At 44.3% G+C, this 20,807-nt stretch overlaps 1 protein-coding gene across 1 annotated transcript in view; it reads right to left on the reverse strand.

Annotated features, from left to right (window-relative positions):
- The window catches only part of SORCS2 (sortilin related VPS10 domain containing receptor 2), a 129,967-nt gene that overhangs the window by 103,359 nt on the left and 5,801 nt on the right, over positions 1-20,807 (reverse strand). The window contains exon 2 of the mRNA XM_083624441.1: positions 8,897-8,964. Coding sequence (XP_083480567.1) covers positions 8,897-8,964 — 68 coding nt within the window. The remainder of the gene's footprint in view (positions 1-8,896; positions 8,965-20,807) is intronic.

Below are 20,807 nucleotides of genomic sequence, written 5' to 3' on the forward strand. Positions count from 1 at the left end.
CATCAGTGGGGGGTGGGGGTGGGCAGGGCCAGGGAAGAGGCTGCATGGTGGTGGCAGAGAGGTGGGTGCACAGTGGTGGCGCCTCTCCCTCTCAGAGAATGAAAGGCGAGGAAGCTTCTTGCAAATGCTGCTCTCCCTCCCCGTCCCAGGAGCAGAGAAGTCCAGGCAGCCCGCTCTGGACACACTGACTTGGAAGGAAACACTGCCGAGATTCAGGCAGGTTGGCTAAGTGCGTGCAGGACTGCCTGCCAACAGCGCCCCTCCTCCCAAATTTGCACATGTGGCCCTGTGCCCCAATCCACACCTGGCACCAGATGGCACCGGTGGGAAGCATTTCATCAAGTGTGGTGGCACTTCCTTGGTGATGCAGCTCAGAGGTTTTTGTGAGCAAACGTCAGGTGTAATCTTTGTCAGCTTTAGCCTTGGGTTGGGCTCAGCAGTCCTCCGATTTCTGTATTTGGATTTGAGGGTGACAAGTGATGAAAATCCTATCTCGTACAGGGATGTGAAAAATAAAACACTTTCATCATCCAATGCATTATGAGAATCATGAGGCCTGGTCTAGGGCCTTGCTAACCTTTTAATAATTCTGTCCCCTCCATCATCGTATCAAGGAACGTAAGTGCGGAGCTGAGTACAGATAAATTTCACTCTGCTGCAGCCTTTCCACAGGCCTCCCAAATGGAACTCACAGACCATAGTTTAAAAACTTCTGCCTTAGCCCATAGTTAATACCATTTCGATCAATCAATCTTAGTCAATCTCAAACCTTTTTTGGCATATGGACAAGATTCTGAAAGGTTCAGTACAATAAAACCAATTAGCAGAATCTGCATCTAACAATTAAAATACTGTTGTATTTCATTCACAAATCCTCACTGTGTGTTGCAGCAACCTGGCTACTATCTCCATCTTATCCCCATCCCGAGTAAACATTAGGAAGGTCACCTTGCATACATCTGACTGCCATTCCCTGCTAACAACCAAATGATTAATGAACTAGACTGAATTGTCTGATACAAGCGGCAGTGCAAAAGAACATGCACAACTGGTTCTATATGAATCTTCAAATGTCTCAAGGGCTGTCACATGGAAGAGGGAGCAAGCTTGTTTTCTCCTGCTCCTGGGACTTGAACAAATGGCTTCAAGTTACAAGAAAGGAGATTCCAACTAAACATCAGAAAAAACTTTCTGACAATACAGTAAGAGCTGCTTGACTGTGGAATGGTCTCCTTCAGGAGGTAGTGGACACTCCATTGGAGGTTTTTAAGCAAATTTTGGATGGCCATCGGTCAGGGATGCTTTAGCTGAGATTCCTGCATTGCAGAGGGTTGGACTAGATGACTTGGGGTCCCTTCGGACTTTACAATTCTATGATTCTATGACTCTGTCCACAGCAGCATAGTCTCTCTGTGAATCGTAATACCATTTCCATTTCTACTGTGTGTGTTTCTCATTCTTGCATACCGGGACAAGTGAATTGTTGTAAGTGTAAGCTCCAGTCAAGCAATGTAGTTGAGATCATAGAATGATAGAATTGTAGTGCTGGGTGGTACCGAGGGTCATCCAGTCCAACCCCCTGAAAGCAGACATTCCTTTGAGGCGACCATAACCTAGGTTTAAGGTGCTCTTTGGCGACTAGCATTGGTGGTCATAAATCTGAAGATACCCAAGTGTGGATCACTGTGGCTGAGCTACCTCTGCTTGGGAGGAGGAGCAGCTGGCACATCAGCCTCCGTTGGTGGAAGGCACATTGCGTCACAACTGTCTCTGGGCCTTCAGTGACATTTATCTGGGTCCCCAGACAGCAAACATGATCCTTTAGGTCAGAGGAGTAGAACCTTGTCCCTTCCAATAAACAAGGCCAAGGCCAAGGCAGGAGGCAGTTAAAACAACAGAATGGACGCTGAGGTGACCACTCGTTTACCCATTCAGCTATAATTTATCACTGTGGCCATATTTTGATGCACATTGGTGGGCACCTTGCTAGGAAAACATCGTTTTAGGTTACTGTTGCTTTCAAAAACTACAAACACATGCATGGAATGAGCACCATCCCTAGCAATTTAACCAGGCCTTGGTCCTTACATAGACAATGCTTTGTTTTTAATCTGTGGCATTCTTAATTTGTTTGTCACCACAGCACTTAGTTGCAGCTGGCTAAATCTGCAGAAGCTTAACAGAACACTGGCATTTTGTTTCCTCTCAGCTTCCAACACCAGTTTATCACCATGGCACCTCCCTGAATAGGCCTGATATCAATTCTGCCATCTACTGAGAGCCTGAGAACACTTTCTTTTTAAATCTGTTGGCACTTTAGAAACTACCATGGAAATTCTTGTATAAACCAAGAACCCTTGAATTTGGGAGGATGCAATGAAACCCAAACCTTCAAAGTCCTCCCTACTTTTCTAAAATAAAAAGCAATAATTAGGACCAGGAGAGTCTCCCAACCACCAAATATATTAAAAAGAAAATAAGAAAAGTTTTCTTGTTTAATTTTTTCTAGTTAGGGTAAATAAGCTTTATTGCACTAGCCAAAGGTCTTGACAAAACCATACAAACACTTTCAGGAAAAGAAATATCTATATAACTGTATATAAAAAGCAGAGCCACTGCCTGAATAATCAATACTGTATCATAAAATGAAGATTCACACATAGAATGGGGACTCCACACAGCATACAGTATTTTCCTATCTCTCTGAATCTCCCTTACAGTTTACTGCAATTTTGTCCAGGTTCTTCTTCCTGATCTTTCTTGCCGCCAGTGCAAAGAGGGCCACATTATAAGTTACTGGAGCATTAGCATCACTGAGCAGCCAGAGAACCCTCTCCACCAGGGAGAGGCAGCTTTCCTGGACAAACAAGGGATTTGAAAAGTGCCTCCTAGGTTCTGTGTATAGTGGGCAATGTAATAAATAATGCTGGGTACCCTCCACCTGCAGTTGCCCACAAATACAAAATCTATCTGCTTACGGGACCCTGTTATATGCCCTTACAGGTCAGCAGAAGGCATTATGTGTTAAAAGTTGCTTCTTTTTTTTCTTCCTTAGGCAAATCAACCACTGAGAGCAGAACAATGTGTAGACAGGCAAGGGAGGGAGCAGGTTTTCCAGATGTGCTGCTGCTTTCTCAAAGCTGCCCACAACCAGCCTCCCTCCACAATACGGAGTGAGGGCAGCCCAGTCGGAGGGCTGTTGCCATGACTGAGGTGAAGAAGCAGGAAGAGACTCTCCCTGGTGAGTCCAAGTCTTCTTGCCTGGCTTCTCTCTCCAGCAGCGGAAGCAGCATCCACTGCCTGAGAATTGCTCTTGTGGATGAGGTGTGGAAAGGAGCAAGGAAGGCAAAGATACACCCACACACTCACAGGAGAGCTAGAGGGCAAGGCTGCTGCCTCATGCAGCCTGCAACTTCCTGCCATAGAGAGAAAGTAAAACCACAGGAGTGCCACGAGGGTGGGAGCAGAACCTGCCCACTGCCCCTGAAGCTGCCACTTTCATGGTCAGTTTTAATATACACAAAGGCTGAATCTACACATAAATAAAAAAGCTGTGAAAATGCTTTTTTAAAAAAAAAATTAAAAATATATATGGAATATCCCATAAGCTCACATGCGCCTTCTAGTGTCACATTTGTATAATGCACAAAGTGCACTTAAAATGTTATCTTTCAGCTGTATAGCTAAGTCCCCAAAAGATATGTTTGGCAGTGACCAGTGCTTTTTTTCTGGGAGGACACAGGGGTACGCATACCCCTAAACATTTTGTGTTGCCCCAACCGACCGACCAACGGACGGATTGACATGCCAGCTGTCTCCACAGTAGCAGAGCAGACTGGAGCTCCATCATTCTCCCCACCGGTGCCCAGAGAGGGGAGTCTGGGGCAGCCGCGGTGAAGACAATGGCGCCACCACTGCTCCTCCTCCTCTTGCCAGGCTAGAGTAAGCCAGCGAGCCCTGGCCCCTCCTCGCTCCCCTCCCGCCACCAGGGGCCTTCCCGTCCTCTCAGCACCACCGCCACCTCGAGTCCCTCGTCCAGGGGTTGGGGTAGGGAGGGGGAGGGGGAGCAGCCAAAATGAGAGTACCCCTAAACACTTTTTAAGATAAAAAGCACTGGCAGTGGCCATTCATTCCCCTGCCCTCCAATACAGTGGCGCCTCGCAAGACGAAATTAATCTGTTCTGCGAGTCTCTTTGTCTTGCGGTTTTTTCGTCTTGCGAAGCTTATTAACGGCTTAGCGGCTATTAACGGCTTAGCGGCTTTAAGAAAAAGGAAACAAACTCGCAAGAACTCGCAAGACGTTTCGTCTTGCGAAGCAAGCCCATAGGGAAATTCGTATTGCGGAACGACTCAAAAAACGGAAAACTCTTTCGTCTTGCGCATTTTTCATCTTGCGCGGCATTCGTCTTGCGAGGTACCACTGTAAGGTGAATGGCATCCATTCACTTAAGATGGTGGGGAGAATGAAAGCCCTGATCTCAGGGACACCGCAGCCAGCTCCAGTCACATATCACTGCCTGCTCCATCCCAGCAACAAGGAACACAGGGTGAAAGTTGTATTTAAGCCAGCACCCTTGCTGGCAAACAAAATGAGCTTCTCCCATGGCGGCTGCACAGCACTGCAATTATGAAGCGGCAAGGAGCAGCTGATGGCAGCTGGGAGGACGACTCATCAAAGAAGGAGAGCCAGTCTGCAGCTTCAAGAACAAAACCCTCTTGCAGGCAGGATGGGGGGAGCAGAGGGGAGCAGCTGGAAGGAGGAAAAATAAGGAAGGGAAAGAGGCAGGAGGCACCACTAGAGAAGCCAGGTCTGCCAGTCCTCACCAGCCATGGTGGAAGTAACTAGGGCAGCTCTTTACCTTACCTTCCAGCAGACTTTTCCTGGGGCTGGAGTGGCAAAACCACATCCTCCCCTGCAATATTTTTCCTGTACCAGCTCCCGCCCCACATCTTTTTCTTGTGTAAGCCCCTGCCAAGGCACAACTCTGGAGTGCCACAGAAAAGGTCACTGCCATCTACACAAAGACAAAAGGATTCAATTGTCTTATGCCTGTACAACTCCCTGTAATGTGACCCTTGGGGCCCTAATAACAGACACCCTGAAGCAATAGCAAATCAGCCTCCCTTTTCCGACATTAAGGTCTGGATTCAACTACCTTGTACCTTTAGTGAAAGCCAGCACAAGGACTCCCATAATGGGCCTTTTCTCTCTCCTTGCCTCGTGCCACCCCCAGGCCTCCCCAAATCTACTCTGGAGGGTCATGAGTGTTAGAAAAACACTGGGGCCTAATTTGAATAGTAGAATGTCTGGCATCTGGTGGGTGTGGCTTTGGTGTTCTGCTCTGGACTTGGCCCCTCCTTTTGTGTGCTCGGTTAAGTTCAGTTAAAGAGAGACAAACTGTCATTCTTCATTCTTGTCTCATTCCTGCCTTATGATGCTGTTTTAGTTTCCCTCAGATAGTATGTTATTGTGTTACAATTTTCTTTATTATTAAAGCTTTGCTTGACATAAATGTGAGCCGCTTACTTTGCTGAAAGAAATAAACTCTGCTGAAGAATGGTGGAATATTAAAGCGGGTGTGAGGGGATATTTTAATCATCCCACCCTCCACAACAATGAGAACCCCCAGAACAGCACACGTGGGGAAGGGGAGATCATCCCATTAGAAGAAATTACAGAATTAGCTCCTTAGCACTAGGCTAAATTCCAGCCAAATTCACTGGGTCCCAGGGACTCCACTCCAACTGTGTCCTAAGTGCATTATTTTCTTAATATGAGTTTATGGTTCCCACTGAATTCTAAGGGCAAGTAGACTAGCTGTCAGAAGAAGCACAGTTCAGGTGGTTAAGTCCCCCCACCAACAATTCCTTTACTTTCTACCATGTAGGTGGATGGCGTTCATTTACTTGTATGTCCCAAAAAAAGTGTGTAGCACATGTGGCAGTGCTTGTGCAAAATGCCCTTGACACTGGACATGGCCTCTGTGGAGAAGGACCCTGCAGTGGTAGAACTGGGCCTCTGTCCACAGCACACAGAAAGACTCTTTGCACCCCTTCATGGGCTCCCACAACACACTCCACCAACCTCTACCACAACCTCTCAGCATGCCTGGCATTTTGATAATACCTATAAAATTTAATCACAGGGGTTTTAAAAACAAACAACCATGATCTCAGTGTTTCCATGTTGATAAGATTACAGAATTAAGAGAGATGCTGCAAATGCCTCAGAAGCATAGGTTGTATTTTGCCACAAATCTTGTTACTTCTGCGTTGCTCATGCATGATAATCAGTAATCCATAATAGACTGGATGGGAGCCAACCAACTGATGCTCAGCCCAGGAAATCAAAGGCAGTGTTGGTAGGAGGCTCATCTGCACTAGGAGGTTTGATTTAACCTGTTCTGGGTTAAGCCTAAAGCAGAGACAGTGAGTGATGCATAAGCATTTAGCACATGTTCCAAAAGAAGTACAGTATGTTTTTATTTTCTCCAGTGTTTCTGGACTAAGCCCATTATTTGATCGACTTCATGAATTTGTATCTTGCCTTTTAGGAAAACTTTCTTACAATAAAATCAGCTTACAAATCATATTCTAAATTATGCAGCAACATATACACAAAACAAATGTGCAGCTACACAGAAACATTATAATTATAACCAATAACACACGGTCACAAAACAATTAAACTGCAGCAGCCAGACAGGATATTAAAACATTAAGATTATTGTTATTATTTATTAGTTGCTTATTGCACAAATGTCTCTGACCGACTTACAGCATATTTTAAAACCTAAGCCAAAGAAAAAAATGCATTGTAATACTACACAAAAACACATAGATTATTTTTTAAAAATACACTGAGACATACACTGGCTTCAGCCACCACAATAAAATATTTGAGAGGGCTGGGCCCCCTCAAAGTTGATGGGCATTCCCACTCAAATGGTGTGTGTTATGTGATTGATTATGCAGGGCAGCATTTATCTGGGCCCCCACAAAATTTTATTCATGTTGGCACTCTTGTACACAAAACAACACTCCCCAATAACAGTAGCAGAATGCTCTGATAGCATGCTAACAGCACGCACAAAAACATGAGATCACAAAATAAATTTGCACCACAGTAACAGCAATCCCATCAAAATCCTTAAGGGTGTACACCTACGGCCTTGGAAGCGAGCCACAGGAGTTTGCTGCTGTCCCTCTCACAGGTGAGGGAAGGCGAGGAAAGGGAGATCTGCAGACAGAGCAGAGATCTGTTGCCACTGTGGAAGCCACCAGTGCTCAGTGGAGCCATAAGTACTCCAACTGGGATAGGAGGGGACAAAGGGCATACTGGGCAATGGTTTTTTCGGGGGGGGAGGGTTAGATGTGCCCACACGACACATCTAAGCACCTCTTTTTTCCTCAAGCCTTCCAGCCTGGGTAGGGCAAGCACAGCAAGGGTTGGGATCGGTCAGTTCTACTTCTACACACACCCCTTCATCAGACTGGTGTGTAAAATTACAAAAAGGCAGTAGTAAACAAATAAGTGTAAATGGACACTTAAATGTGGTAGACTTGTAAAAAATAGTTAAAGGCTATTGGGAAATTATATAGAAGGAGATTAAAAAGATGTTCAGATTGATGATTCCCAAGAAACCCAAAGCTTTTCTTATAGGAATTATAGATAATGATGTACCAAAAGAGTTGGTTAACTTATTTATGTATACCACAGCAGCAGCACGAATACTGTATGCCCAAAGATGGAAAGAAGTTGTTCCAACAAAGGAAGAATATGTGGAACAGGCAAGATTAACAGCAAAAATTAAAGATCAAAACGAAAGATCAAGACGAAAAACTCCTTGAGGTCTAGAGACCTTTTATTGAGTATTTAAAGAACTACTATAGCAAGACGAAAACACATGCAGGACTTGAAATATGAGCAGGCAACAGCATTAATTATTAAGATAAATAGGTTAAAATTGATATATTGAATAGTATATGCGAAATATGCAGCATTCAAGAGTAAATATGGAAACCATGGAAGGGGAGAATGGGAAGTCAAAGGATAAAGTAATTTACAGTCCATCTTAAAATCTGTAAAGTTTTTTCTTTCTGTGTGAAAAACCAATAAATAAGAGTTCGAAAAAATAAAATAAATGGGCACTGAGATGGTGTACTCCCCCCAGCGCACAAACTCATGCACACACACACACCCCGGACGCCATGAAGGCATGCTCTGCCGCTGAGTATGAATCACACTGAAGTAAATGGAATCTTAAGTAACTTGCAGTCATCTCTTGCAGATTTCCCCCCATTAAAATAAGTGGATGATTTAAATATAGACTGACAAAAGTGCATGAATATAGTAAGAAATTCATCACATCCATTAAGAACAGCTAGAAGCATTAGGTGGGGTGTGCGTGTGCATATATGTATTTGATCAAGGTTTTAAAGGTTAATCATCATTGAGGTTGCAGTGTTTAACACTGTTAAAAAGTATTGAGTTCAGTATGGTTTACTTTTGAGTAAACATGTGCAGAACTGTACATGTAAAAATGTTTATAAAGCAAACTAACGCACCCAAGACTGCACATACCACATCCTGAGCTAATTTACTTGCCCATTTATTTACACAACTAAAATAAATAAGATAACATAAGGCTAGAAGAGATCTGAACAAGATTAAGGCTCTGGAAGTTTACAAATAGGTTCCACTCTCGAAAAAGAAATACTCTCCTGTAATCTCTAGTTATTATTAAAATTGTAACATCAGAGGAGTATCTATTGCTCCAAACCTTTAAATGTCTTTCCAAGTTTTTCAAGCTGCTCTTTGAAGAGAACAAAAGAAATAAACAGCAAGATGTGACTCTATCTGACCACATACTGAGTGCATGAGACAATAACATACCTCCACAAAGAGCTCTCCAATACTTTGCCCATATCACTGTGGTAATACTTGGTAAGGATCAGAATCACCTAAAGGAAAACAAATGAATAAGAGAACTAAGGTATTTATGTCAGACAACAAAAATAATAAACAGCAGCATGCAATTAAATAAATAAATGTCAAGACTTTGAGTTCTTACGAGTTATTTTATGTTTACCCTCATCTAAGACTGTCCCACTGAAATCAGGATTGGGTGGTAAAAGTGTTTTTTTTAATAATAATGAATAAAACCACAAGCAAACACAAGAACTATGCACATGCTACAATTGAACTAATTTCCGAGCTTATATTTACATAAAAAGGTAAAGGGAAAGTGACCCCTGACCGTTAGGTCCAGTCGCAGACAACTCTGGGGTTGCAGCGCTCATCTCGCTGTACTGGCCGAGGGAGCCGACGTTTGTCCGCAGACAGTTTTTCTGGGTCATGTGGCCAGCATGAGTAAGCCGCTTCTGGCGAACCAGAGCAGCGCACGGAAATGCCGTTTACCTTCCTGCCAGAGCGGTACCTATTTACCTACTTGCACTTAAGGGTGCTTTCGAACTACTAGGTTGGCACGACCTTCTGATCGGCAAGCCCTAGGCTCTGTGGTTTAACCCACAGCACCACCCGCGTCCCCTTATATTTACATAGCTAACATATATGAGAATTAATGGAAGGTACTCCCATGTCAGTATATGTGTGTGTGTGTGTGTGTGTCAGATTTCAGCCTAAAAGCAACACACTACTCCACAATTTTTTTGTTTTGAATATGATAAATTATTTCTCTGCTAAATTGAACTTCTGTGAGAGTCTACAATAAATAAATAAATTATATTATTGAAATAAGGTCAGAAATGCATAATGCTCAAAGAAAGAAAAGATTAATTTATTGGTTACTTCATATTATTCAATAATATTACAAAACTATAATTTTAGAACTTTACAATCCATTTTGGCAAGTGGGCTGTCACTTACTATCACCATCAAATGTGGGCCATATATTCAGTGGTGAAGCTGCATGCTTTGCTACCAGGGGCGGAGAGAAGGTGGGGTGTGGCTGGTGCCCCCCGGGGAGCGGGGTGTGCATCCCAGGGGCGTGGCACGCGTTCTGGGAGCGTGATGCGCTGCCTGTGGGGGCATGGCGCCCGGCGCGCAGGAGGGTGGCAACGTGTGTCTGGGGTGGCACCCTACCGGATGGCACCCTACCGGAATAGTGGTGCCGGTGGTGGTCCGCTCCCTCCGCACTCCTGTTCCTCCGCCAGTGCATATATTAGGTACTAACATCCACAGGATAATCAGTATTATGGGGAAAAAACCATTGTTTTTAAAGAAGAAGAAGAGTTTGGATTTGATATCCCGCTTTATCACTCCCGTTCAGGAGTCTCAAAGCGGCTCACATTCTCCTTTCCCTTCCTCCCCCCCAACAAACACTCTGTGAGGTGAGCGGGGCTGAGAGACTTCAGAGAAGTGTGACTGGCCCAAGGTCACCCAGCAGCTGCAGGTGGAGGAGCGGAGACACGGACCCGGTTCCCCAGATTACGAGACTACCGCTCTTAACCACTACACCACACTGGTGTATTATTTACTGATAATGAAAGCTTTTGAGTGGAAGATTTTTCATTTAAGCTGTTATGGAGGAATTAAGGCCACATCTGCACCAAGCATTACTATATCACTTTAACAGTGGCTTCCCCCAAAGAATCCTGGGAACTGTAGTTTGTTAAGGGTGCCAAGAGCTATTGAGAGACCCATATTCCCCTCACAGAGCTACACTTCCCCAGTTTCCTGTGAAGAGGGATTAGTTGTAGCTCTGAATAGGAGTTTCTTAACAATTCTCAGTGCCCTTAACAAACTATAGTTCCCAGAATTCTTAGGAGGAAACCCTGACTATTAAAGTGACGCAATAGCACTGCAAATGTATGGTGTGAGAACCTCAGAGCGGCTTATAAGAAAGTCCCAGAAAATATTCCAGCCAGGCACTAGTCAACACAAGAGACTATTAATTATTATTAGCAATACAGTGGTACCTCGGGTTAAATATTTAATTCGTTCTGGAGGTCCGTTCTTAACCTGAAACTGTTCTTAACCTGAAGCACCACTTTAGCTAATGGGGCCTCCCACTGCCGCCGTGCTGCCACAGAATGATTTCTATTCTCATCCTGAAGCAAAGTTCTTAACCCGAGGTACTATTTCTGGGTTAGCGGAGTCTGGAATCTGAAGCGTATGTAACCCGAGGTACCACTGTATCTGGAAAACTCAAGAATCACTTAATAAAGAGTTATAGTTTGAAGCTTTGAATTAGATACCAGTGGCAACTATGGAAAATATGCCTAATCTGTTTGGCTAAATGGATTCTTTAACTGCCCTTATGCCTGGAAGCTGAAGCCAGAAACCTCCACCCTAAAACCTCACCAGAACAATGAACCAAGTAGAGGAGTTGTGTAGGACTAGAACAACATGCACGTATTCAAATGCCCTATATAGATAAATCATTTTCTGATTTAATACAATGATTAACAAATTAAGCAAAAGTGACTCTTGCTTGACACAGAGAATAACAGTCTTGAGCAGTTTAAAAACACAGTTGACAAACACAGGTTTTCAGCAGCAAATATGGTTAGATTGGGGTTTAATGCTGCAGTCTAGTGGATATCTAGGTTAAAGAAAGTAAAGGGAACTGTGTAACGCAATGTTTTCCATGAGCTTAGGGCTGACTGGCCCTAGGTAACTCAGTGAGCTAATGGCTGACTGAAGATTTGAACTCAGGTCTCTCCAGTCCTAGTCTGGCACTTTCATCGCACTACACCACAGAAGCTCTCCATTAGAGCAGCCACCACCATCTGCCTATTTTAGCTAGTTGTTTCTCTTCACCTTTCAATCCAGAAGGACCTTCAAGGCAGGACAGGGTGAGACAACCACCTCAGGTGACAGGATCGGCAGGGACAGCAGATGGCAGCAACAGTTGCCACACAGTCCTTGGAGGCCAGATCTGCTGCCTCCTGGCAGTCTCCACAATGCCACCTCTACAGCAGCCTCATGGTGAATAGAAGGTGCTTCTGGTCTCCTCCCACCCTTGTTTCTGATGTACATCTTCCCTCATCCCTTCTTGCCTGGCAGTGTGTATGTGCACATTTTGTGGATAGCCTCAGGTGCCAAAATGTCTTGGGCTGGCTCTGCTTCAAGGGAACTTACATAGAATAATAAAATCCAACTGGAGCTGCTTCCATCTCCTCTGACACGTAGCACAGCGCTGGGTGTCATACTCATGCCTCAACACTCGCTGCCGCTACCAATCCTCATTAGGCCGCTGCAGCTGTGCCGCGTCCGCTTTCATCCTACCTTATTCCTCAGACTGCTGGCAACTGGGTGATCAGTTGTCTGGCTACATGCATTCCACTGGGAATGCAAGCTGCTTTTAAATAATTCTTGTTAAGACGGCCATCAGCTTCAAACAGTCAAAAGAAATCAATCCAGGGACCCACAAACACGCTGCCTCCTGCCCCTCTGTGTTCCCCCACAAAAGTAATCACCAGGAGGGACAACAGGGATAGCTGGATTTCCTTCCTCTCCAGAATTTAGAGGAAGGTACAACAGAGTCCATATATGACGGGCCCTGGACAAGACCAGTAGCTGGTGTCAGGAGATTTCCCTCTAATGTAAGAGCTTCTTTAGCTTCTGGAAGGAGTGATCTGTGAACAGATAGCCCCTCACTAGACCTGTGAATGGTCAGATCTCACGTGAGAGACAGAAACAGGAGAAATTACAGTGGTACCTCAGGTTAAGTACTTAATTCGTTCCGGAGATCCGTAATTAACCTGAAACTGTTCTTAACCTGAAGCACCACTTTAGCTAATGGGGCCTCCTGCTGCTGCCACGCTGCTGGAGCACGATTTCTGTTCTCATCCTGAAGCAAAGTTCTTAACCTGAAGCACTATTTCTGGGTTAGCGGAGTCTGTAACCTGAAGCGTATGTAACCTGAAGCGTATGTAACCCGAGGTACCACTGTAGTTTTAACAGATGTGCTCTGAAACCCAACCTAGGCTGCATTCACACTGCAGTTTATTCAATTACCCTGAGGATTCCTTAATTGCTGCATCATATTATAGCTTTCATATGACGTAAAAGGCACTTCTGTAAAACTAATGGGATATAGTGCATGTTTAGCACTTATTTATGTGTTATTTGATCCCCTTAACCCAAAAAATAAAGGGGGGCAAAGTTACAAAATTTTGGGCAGTATGTCAGCATAGTGTTCTTTCCTGCTGTTTTCACGGGGGGGGGGGACGTGGGGGCAGCAGAAGCATGCGTGTGAAGAAGGCTGGGGGAATAGAAAACTGTCCAAGGTTGTTCATTGTTGTGTCACGCCATGGGTGTGAATGAAATTCAGCATGTCATGCCGGTATATTGGTTAAAAAGCCACAAATTCATAATACAACAGGTACTGCAGTGTGAAAGAATCATTAGAAAACAGGACAGAAGTGCTAGCATTATAATCTAGAAAACTAATGCAATATTCTCCACCTCTGAATACACCCTGTGCTCTTGCCCTCTGCCCCAATACCTCCCACCAGAATTTTTAAAAATATCTGTCATATGCCATGTTTGGCAAATTATTATGAAAGTAAATGCTAATGGTAACAAAATGCTCCAAAATTAAGTTCACAATGCTTCTATCAAATTAGTGTCCAAAGGAATGACTCCATTGACATGAAGGTAGAAATCCTGGGAATTGCAACCAAGAAGAGTGGTAAAAACTGTCGATACAGAGTTCACAGATATACAGCCTTTTGTAAACCTCAAGTATCTATGTAGCAGACCACCTGTGTTCATGGCTGTGTTTTGGCAAGGGGCATCGAAAAAGCCACAGCCTACCAGTTTATCAATTTATAAGCATAAAATACAATAGATACAGTTTCCTTCTGCAACCATACCAGTAATCCTGGCATGGAGCTCAATTTAAAGAGGGAACATACAATTTATTTGTTTCAGTTTCCTAAATCTTCCCTACATCAAACATCCTAAATACTGATAATGTACATTTTTTGTATTCACTGTCACCAATAACCTTTAGTCTAAATTCTTTCTCTGTAGCAGTGGTTATTCAATGAGCTGCATTAATATTTAGTATTTTATACTATTTTTATCACACATTTTTTCTTTATGTGCTGAAATACTACATTAGAGCTTCCTAAACTGAACTATGCACTGGCTGCCAATTAATTTTTGGGCCCAATTCAAATGCTGGTTTTGACCTATAAAGCCTTAAATGGCTCAGAACCAAAATACTTCAAGGACCATCTCTCCCCATATGAACCCGCATCCTGTGATCATCTTCTGAGGTCCTTCTGAGGCATCTGATCAAGGTCTGTATTTTAAAATGAGCTTAAAGAAATGTTTCATGCCAGGCAGAAAACCAGCTGGCTAAGTACTTTTTTTCAGTTGTTTATCTTTCTTGTCTCCTGGACAAGGGCCCCCCTGATCTATAGCAGTAGCAGGAGACAGGTTTCTCAAAGTTGTAAAAGGGAAATACAGGCTGGGAGCAAAGGTTACACTGACCCTACATATTACAGAATACAATCAAGCTGCAAAAACATTAATTAAGAGTTGGTAAATAGTAAGATCTCTGTTTAGATAGAACTTAATACCACGAGCCATCTGTTTTAGCCATTTGTTTTGGAATGCAGGGGCAACAGGGGTAAAAGGTGATCTGGTAATTAAGGTGCCTTGTCGAGGCAAATGTAAGATATATGGCTACTTGTCTGCCATTTATGGATAGAAGGAAATATAGCTGTTTGTCTCCCATAAAAGGTAATAGGAAATGGGTGTATCTTTTATGATTGGTTCTAGCAAACAGCCAATAGGAATTTCAACCAGGCTGATTGGACAGAGGCAGCCAAAGGAGGAGCAAGGGGGCTGGGCTGAGGAAATATAAGTGCTGGCCATCAGGGCTGGAGGGGGCAGAGCTTTGGTAACCATATACCACTGTGCCTATCATTTATTTGTCTGACAAATAAATTATTATTTTAATTTCTCTATTGCTGCGTTGAATATTTCATTCCAGCTAAGCGTTAAACACAAGCAGGGTGCTACACTTCTTCATGTGCCCCCTTCATGAGAGTTTCGGAGGTCGACAACACGAGAACAGGCCTTTTCTGGGGTGGATCCTCGCCTGGAGGATGCTTTCCCTAGAGAGGCTCGCCTGGCACCTTCATTACAAAAACTTTCCCCTATAATCAGGCATTTGGCCTTTAACTATATGTGGCCTTTTTGAAGAGGGTGGGGTGTTTCTAATGTATTTCTCTGTCCTCTTAGTTTAATGTATTTATGTGGGATTTATTGATGGTTTTGTTGGTTGGTTGGTTGTAAGTTGCTTTGGGTTGCCCTGGGCAGGATAAAATGACTAGCAAATTTAATAAATATATAGTAACAAAAATAACAACAATTCCCCAGCATCAAAATAAGCTTCATTGTCCCTTTGTCCTTTCCTGTGTAGAATTCAAACTGTGAATATCCTGCTGAGAACATAAGAAGCCGCCCCACATCAAGTCAGACCTTTGGTCCATCTAGACCAGAGCTTTCCAAACTTCAAGTTGTTGACAAACTTTTTAGATGTGCATCATTTCGTGACACAGTAATTCAGTTTTACTAGCAAACCAGAGGTAAACGTACCCCTTTCCAGCCCTGGGAGGAGAGCAGGGAGCATTTGTGTGACACGCCAACACACTAATGTGTCACACAGTTTGGAAAGCTCTGGTGTAAAGAATCAGTCTCCCCTTCACTGCCAGCAGTCTCTGTTTTTCCTAATTAACTTTTGACACATTATCCCATTTCCTTTTCCCTCATGTGTTGAGTTTTCTCAGTTGTAAGCCTGCAGGCAGGGCCAAGTCTATTAATTTTTCATTTGGAATCTGGTACAGTGATACACATAGCATAATCCACAGGGGATGATGTTGAATCTTTTTTAAAGTCACCTAATCTAGGTTGGTTTTTCAATGGGCCCATGGGCAAGAGACAATAATTGCTTTCTCCCCAACCCTACACTCGCCCCAAAGGAAGAGACCAAAACCCCTCCTTCGCACTGCACCATAACAAAGCCACCACTTTAGAATTTTAACTCTGAAACCTTTCTCTCAATGCCTCCGTCATCCCTTGGCAGCAATGAAAAGTGGGACAACCGTCTTCAGAAACGGTTGTACTCAGAATTTGCTTCTGTAGAAATGGAAACAATGTCCAAAATACTCACAACTGATAATTATTGTGAAGACAGATGGAAGAAGGGACTGGTTTTTAAAAGTGGAGCTCACTCTGTATCAAACCTTCATAAAGTAGAGCATAGGTAATCCCAGTGTTGATTAGCAACGACTATATGGAATATGTTTATTACATGTTTATTATAGATAGAGAAATTCAAATAAGCATCAAACCAAACATTAACTATGAAGCTGTAACATGGAACTATTTTTATTTTTATTAAAATATTAAAGATTCAAGGCACAATCTAGATCTCCTCCCAGTGTCAACACGGGTAAAGAATGGGGACCTGGGAGCAAAAAGGTTAATGGCAGTGAAGAAAGGTTGGAAGGAAAAGGATTTCCAGCACAAGAAAATCCTTTCTCTTCCTTGGCTACAGATGTAAGATTTTCAGAAATGTTGAAGGCACAAAAAATGGGAATGTTGGAAGAGACTGAAACATAAGAAACAAATAACTGCATATGAGATGCAAACTTACTTTACAACATTAAGAACATAAACAACATTGTGGATAACTTTGCATATAAAAGCATACAGTGGTACCTTGGGTTACAGATGCTTCAGGTTACAGACTCTGCTAACCCAGAAATAGTGCTTCAGGTTAAGAACTTTGCTTCAGGATGAGAACAGAAATCGGTCTCTGGCAGCGCGGCGGCAGCAGGAGGCCCCATTAGCTAAAGTGGTGCTTCAGGTTAAGAACAGTTTCAGGTTAAGAACAGACCTCCAGAACGAATGAAGTACTTAACCCGAGGTACCACTGTACTATATGATAGACTAAAGGAGTAAAATGGTCTTCATTTTATTAAAACAATAACAGCACCTACTAGGCGGAGCTGCTACATCCAACGGCTCCTATCTTAGTTTTTACCAGTTGTGGAAATGGGATGGGGCGGGTACAGAATAAAAGTTGAAAACAGAAACCATCAGGAATGTAATAAACAAAAGGTAATGTCTATTATGTGGATTTAAAAATGGTCTCCTCTCTTTACCATCAGCATTTTCTGGGGAAAAAAGAAAATGTTCAGAAACCTTAACACCTCTTTTTAATCTAACAACGGGATTACTGTTCCCATTATTAAACAACAATCCCTGTTGCAAACTGCTTCCTGATCTCTGAAAGGAAGGGGGGCACACCCAGTATCAGCCTCTAGTTTAACAGATCACAGGATTAAAGAATACATGTGTCACCTGCAACAAAATGTTGCAGTGTGAAGTGCTTCTGTTCAGGGTTCCAGGCACTTCATTCTATTTCCTCTCCATTTTCCCTCCCCAAGCAGTCAGTCATCGTTCCATGGCAACAAAGCATGCCCACTAGACTGGGCATTGGGGGGGTATCCCCCTAAGAGTTACTTAACATATATATTGTTATGAGTTTGTGGAGGGGGCCTCATTCCCCTAAATTCCTGGGTGCCAACTCCTCCCCACAGCTCCTGGATTTAGTAAAAGTTAGAATTAATCAAGGTTTGATTAAACTTTGCCAGACAGGGAAACCCTCTGGATTTAGTTTTGCCAGGGGTTGGCAAGGTTTGCCGGCCATGGGCCGGATCACTCCCACGGAGATCGCCTGTGGCCAAGACTGGTGCAGCGTGACGCCGGAAATCGCGTCTGCACATGTCCGCGGCGCCAGAAATTGCTTCTGCACATACCCAAACACCAAAAATCGTGCCTGCACAGAAGCGATTTTCAGTGTCTGGACATGCAGAGATGCGATTTCTGGTATCTGCGGGGGCGGCTCGTGGGCCAGTAAAACGGTCTTCATGGGCTGCATCTGGCCCATGGGCCGCATGTTGCCGACCGCTGAGTTATGCTAAAGAGTCACGGTGGCTAGGCAGAGCTGGCTGGCTGGGCCATTAGGTAAAGGTAAAGGTACCCCTGCCCGTACGGGCCAGTCGTGTCCGACTCTAGGGTTGTGCGCTCGTCTCACTTAAGAGGCCGGGGGCCAGCGCTGTCCGGAGACACTTCCGGGTCACGTGGCCAGCGTGACGAAGCTGCTCTGGCGAGCCAGCACCAGCGCAGCACATGGAAACGCCGTTTACCTTCCCGCTATAAAGCGGTACCTGTTTATCTACTTGCACTTAGGGGTGCTTTCAAACTGCTAGGTGGGCAGGAGCTGGGACCGAAAGACGGGAGCTCACCCCGCTGCAGGGATTCGAACCGCCGACCATACGATCGGCAAGCCCTAGGCGCTGAGGTTTTACCCACAGCGCCACCCGCTGGCCCATTAGCAGGGGACAAAAGCCAGGGGTGGCCATCCAGGAAACCACTGGAGAGCAAAGGGGAGTGGTGCCCCTTCTTGGCTGGGTGCTAGTGGAAAGAGGAAAATGCAAGGTTTAGGGCTTCAGCTTTGAATGCCGTAGGCTTGGGGAGGTCCTTGGAGTTGGTTGGCAGAGAAAATGAGAAGATGGGGCAGAAGTCCAAGTGAGCTGGGCAGGACTAGCTGGAACAAAGAGACACAGAGGATGGCTTTTTGCTGCCCTTTGAATGCAATGCTACCCTGAAGGGGGAAGCCAGACCCCCCATAGGATGTGAATAATCTGCAATCCCTCCATCTAGGTTCAGGTTGTATAGATGTGTAAATAAACCAAATATCATTTAAAAAACCACCATAGTCTCTACTGTGCCTCATTCTGGAACTCCCTCCCTGCAGAAGCCAGACTGGCTCCTTCCTTGTCTGGCAGGTGAAGATTCCCACAGGAGGAGGTTGACTCTCCTTCCTTGGAGGTTTGTTTTGAAGCAGAGGTTGGATGGCCATCTGTCGTGGAAGCTTTAGCCTAGATGCTTGCATTGTGGGGGATTGGACTAGATGACACTTGGACACCTTCCAGCTCTAAGATTCTGTGGTTCTATTATTTATATTACTTTCATTTCATTTTTTGATCTTAGTTTTTTTTGGGGGGGGACTAAGATCATAGCCACTGGTCCCATCACCTCCTGGGAAATAGAAGGGGAAGAAATGGAGGCAATTGAGAGATTTACTTTCTTGGGCTCCATGATCACTGCAGATGGTGACAGCAGTCACGAAATTAAAAGACGCCTGCTTCTTGGGAGAAAAGCAATGACAAACCTAGACAGCATCTTAAAAAGCAGAGACATCACCTTGCCAACAAAGGTCCGTATAGTTAAAGCTATGGTTTTCCCAGTAGTGATGTATGGAAATGAGAGCTGGACCATAAAGAAGGCTGATCGCTGAAGAATTGATGCTTTTGAATTATGGTGCTGGAGGAGACTCTTGAGAGTCCCGTGGACTGCAAGAAGTTCAGACCTATCTATTCTGAAGGAAATCAGCCCTGAGTGCTCACTGGAAGGACAGATTATGAAGCTCCAATACTTTGGCCACCTCATGAGAAGAGAAGACTCCCTGGAAAAGACCCTGATGTTGGGAAAGATGGAGGGCACAAGGAGAAGGGAACGACAGAGGACGAGATGGTTGAACAGTGTTCTCAAAGCTACCAGCATGAGTTTGACCAAACTGCGGGAAGCAGTGGAAGATAGGAGTGCCTGGTGTGCTCTGGTCCAGGGGGTCACGAAGAGTTGGACACGACTAAACGACTAAACATGCAAACAGGGGACAAGAAAGGGCTGAACTCCTCAATGCCTTCTTTGCCTCAGTCTTCTCCGATAAAGAAAACAATGCCCGACCTGAAGAATTTGGAGCAAATGATTCAGCAGAGGAAACACAGCCCAGAATAACTAAGGAGATAGTACAAGAATACTTGGCTAGTCTAGATGTATTCAAGTCTCCAGGGCCAGATGAACTGCATCCAAGAGTATTAAAAGAACTGGCAGATGTGATCTCAGAACCACTGGCAGTCATCTTTGAGAATTCCTGGAGAACAGGCGAAGTCCCGGCAGACTGGAAGAGGGCAAATGTTGTCCCTATTTTCAAAAAGGGGAAAAGAGAGGACCCAAATAATTACCGCCCAGTCAGTCTGACATCAATACCAGGGAAGATTCTGGAGCAGATCATTAAGCAAACAGTCTGTGAGCACCTAGAAAGGAATGCTGTGATCACCAACAGTCAGCATGGATTTCTGAAAAATAAGTCATGTCAGACTAACCTGATGTCGTTTTTTGACAGAATTACAAGCCTGATAGATGAAGGGAACGCAGTGGATGTAGCCTACCTTGATTTCAGCAAGGCATTTGACAAGGTGCCCCATGATATTCTTGTGAAGAAGCTGGTAAAATGTGGTCTTGACTACGCTACCACTCAGTGGTTTTGTAACTGGCTGACTGACCGAACCCAAAGGGTGCTCATCAATGGTTCCTCTTCATCCTGGAGAAGAGTGACTAGTGGGGTGCCACAGGGTTCTGTCTTGGGCCCGGTCTTATTCAACATCTTTATCAACGACTTGGATGATGGACTCAAGGGCATCCTGATCAAATTTGCAGATGACACCAAACTGGGAGGGGTGGCTAACACCCCAGAGGACAGGATCACACTTCAAAACGACCTTGACAGATTAGAGAACTGGGCCAAAACAAACAAGATGAATTTTAACAGGGAGAAATGTAAAGTATTGCACTTGGGCAAAAAAAAATGAGAGGCACAAATACAAGATGGGTGACACCTGGCTTGAGAGCAGTACATGTGAAAAGGATCTAGGAGTCTTGGTGGACCACAAACTTGACATGAGCCAAC

Source organism: Podarcis filfolensis, assembly GCF_964270895.1.
Source record: "Podarcis filfolensis genome assembly, chromosome: 7".
Classification (NCBI taxonomy): domain Eukaryota; kingdom Metazoa; phylum Chordata; class Lepidosauria; order Squamata; family Lacertidae; genus Podarcis; species Podarcis filfolensis.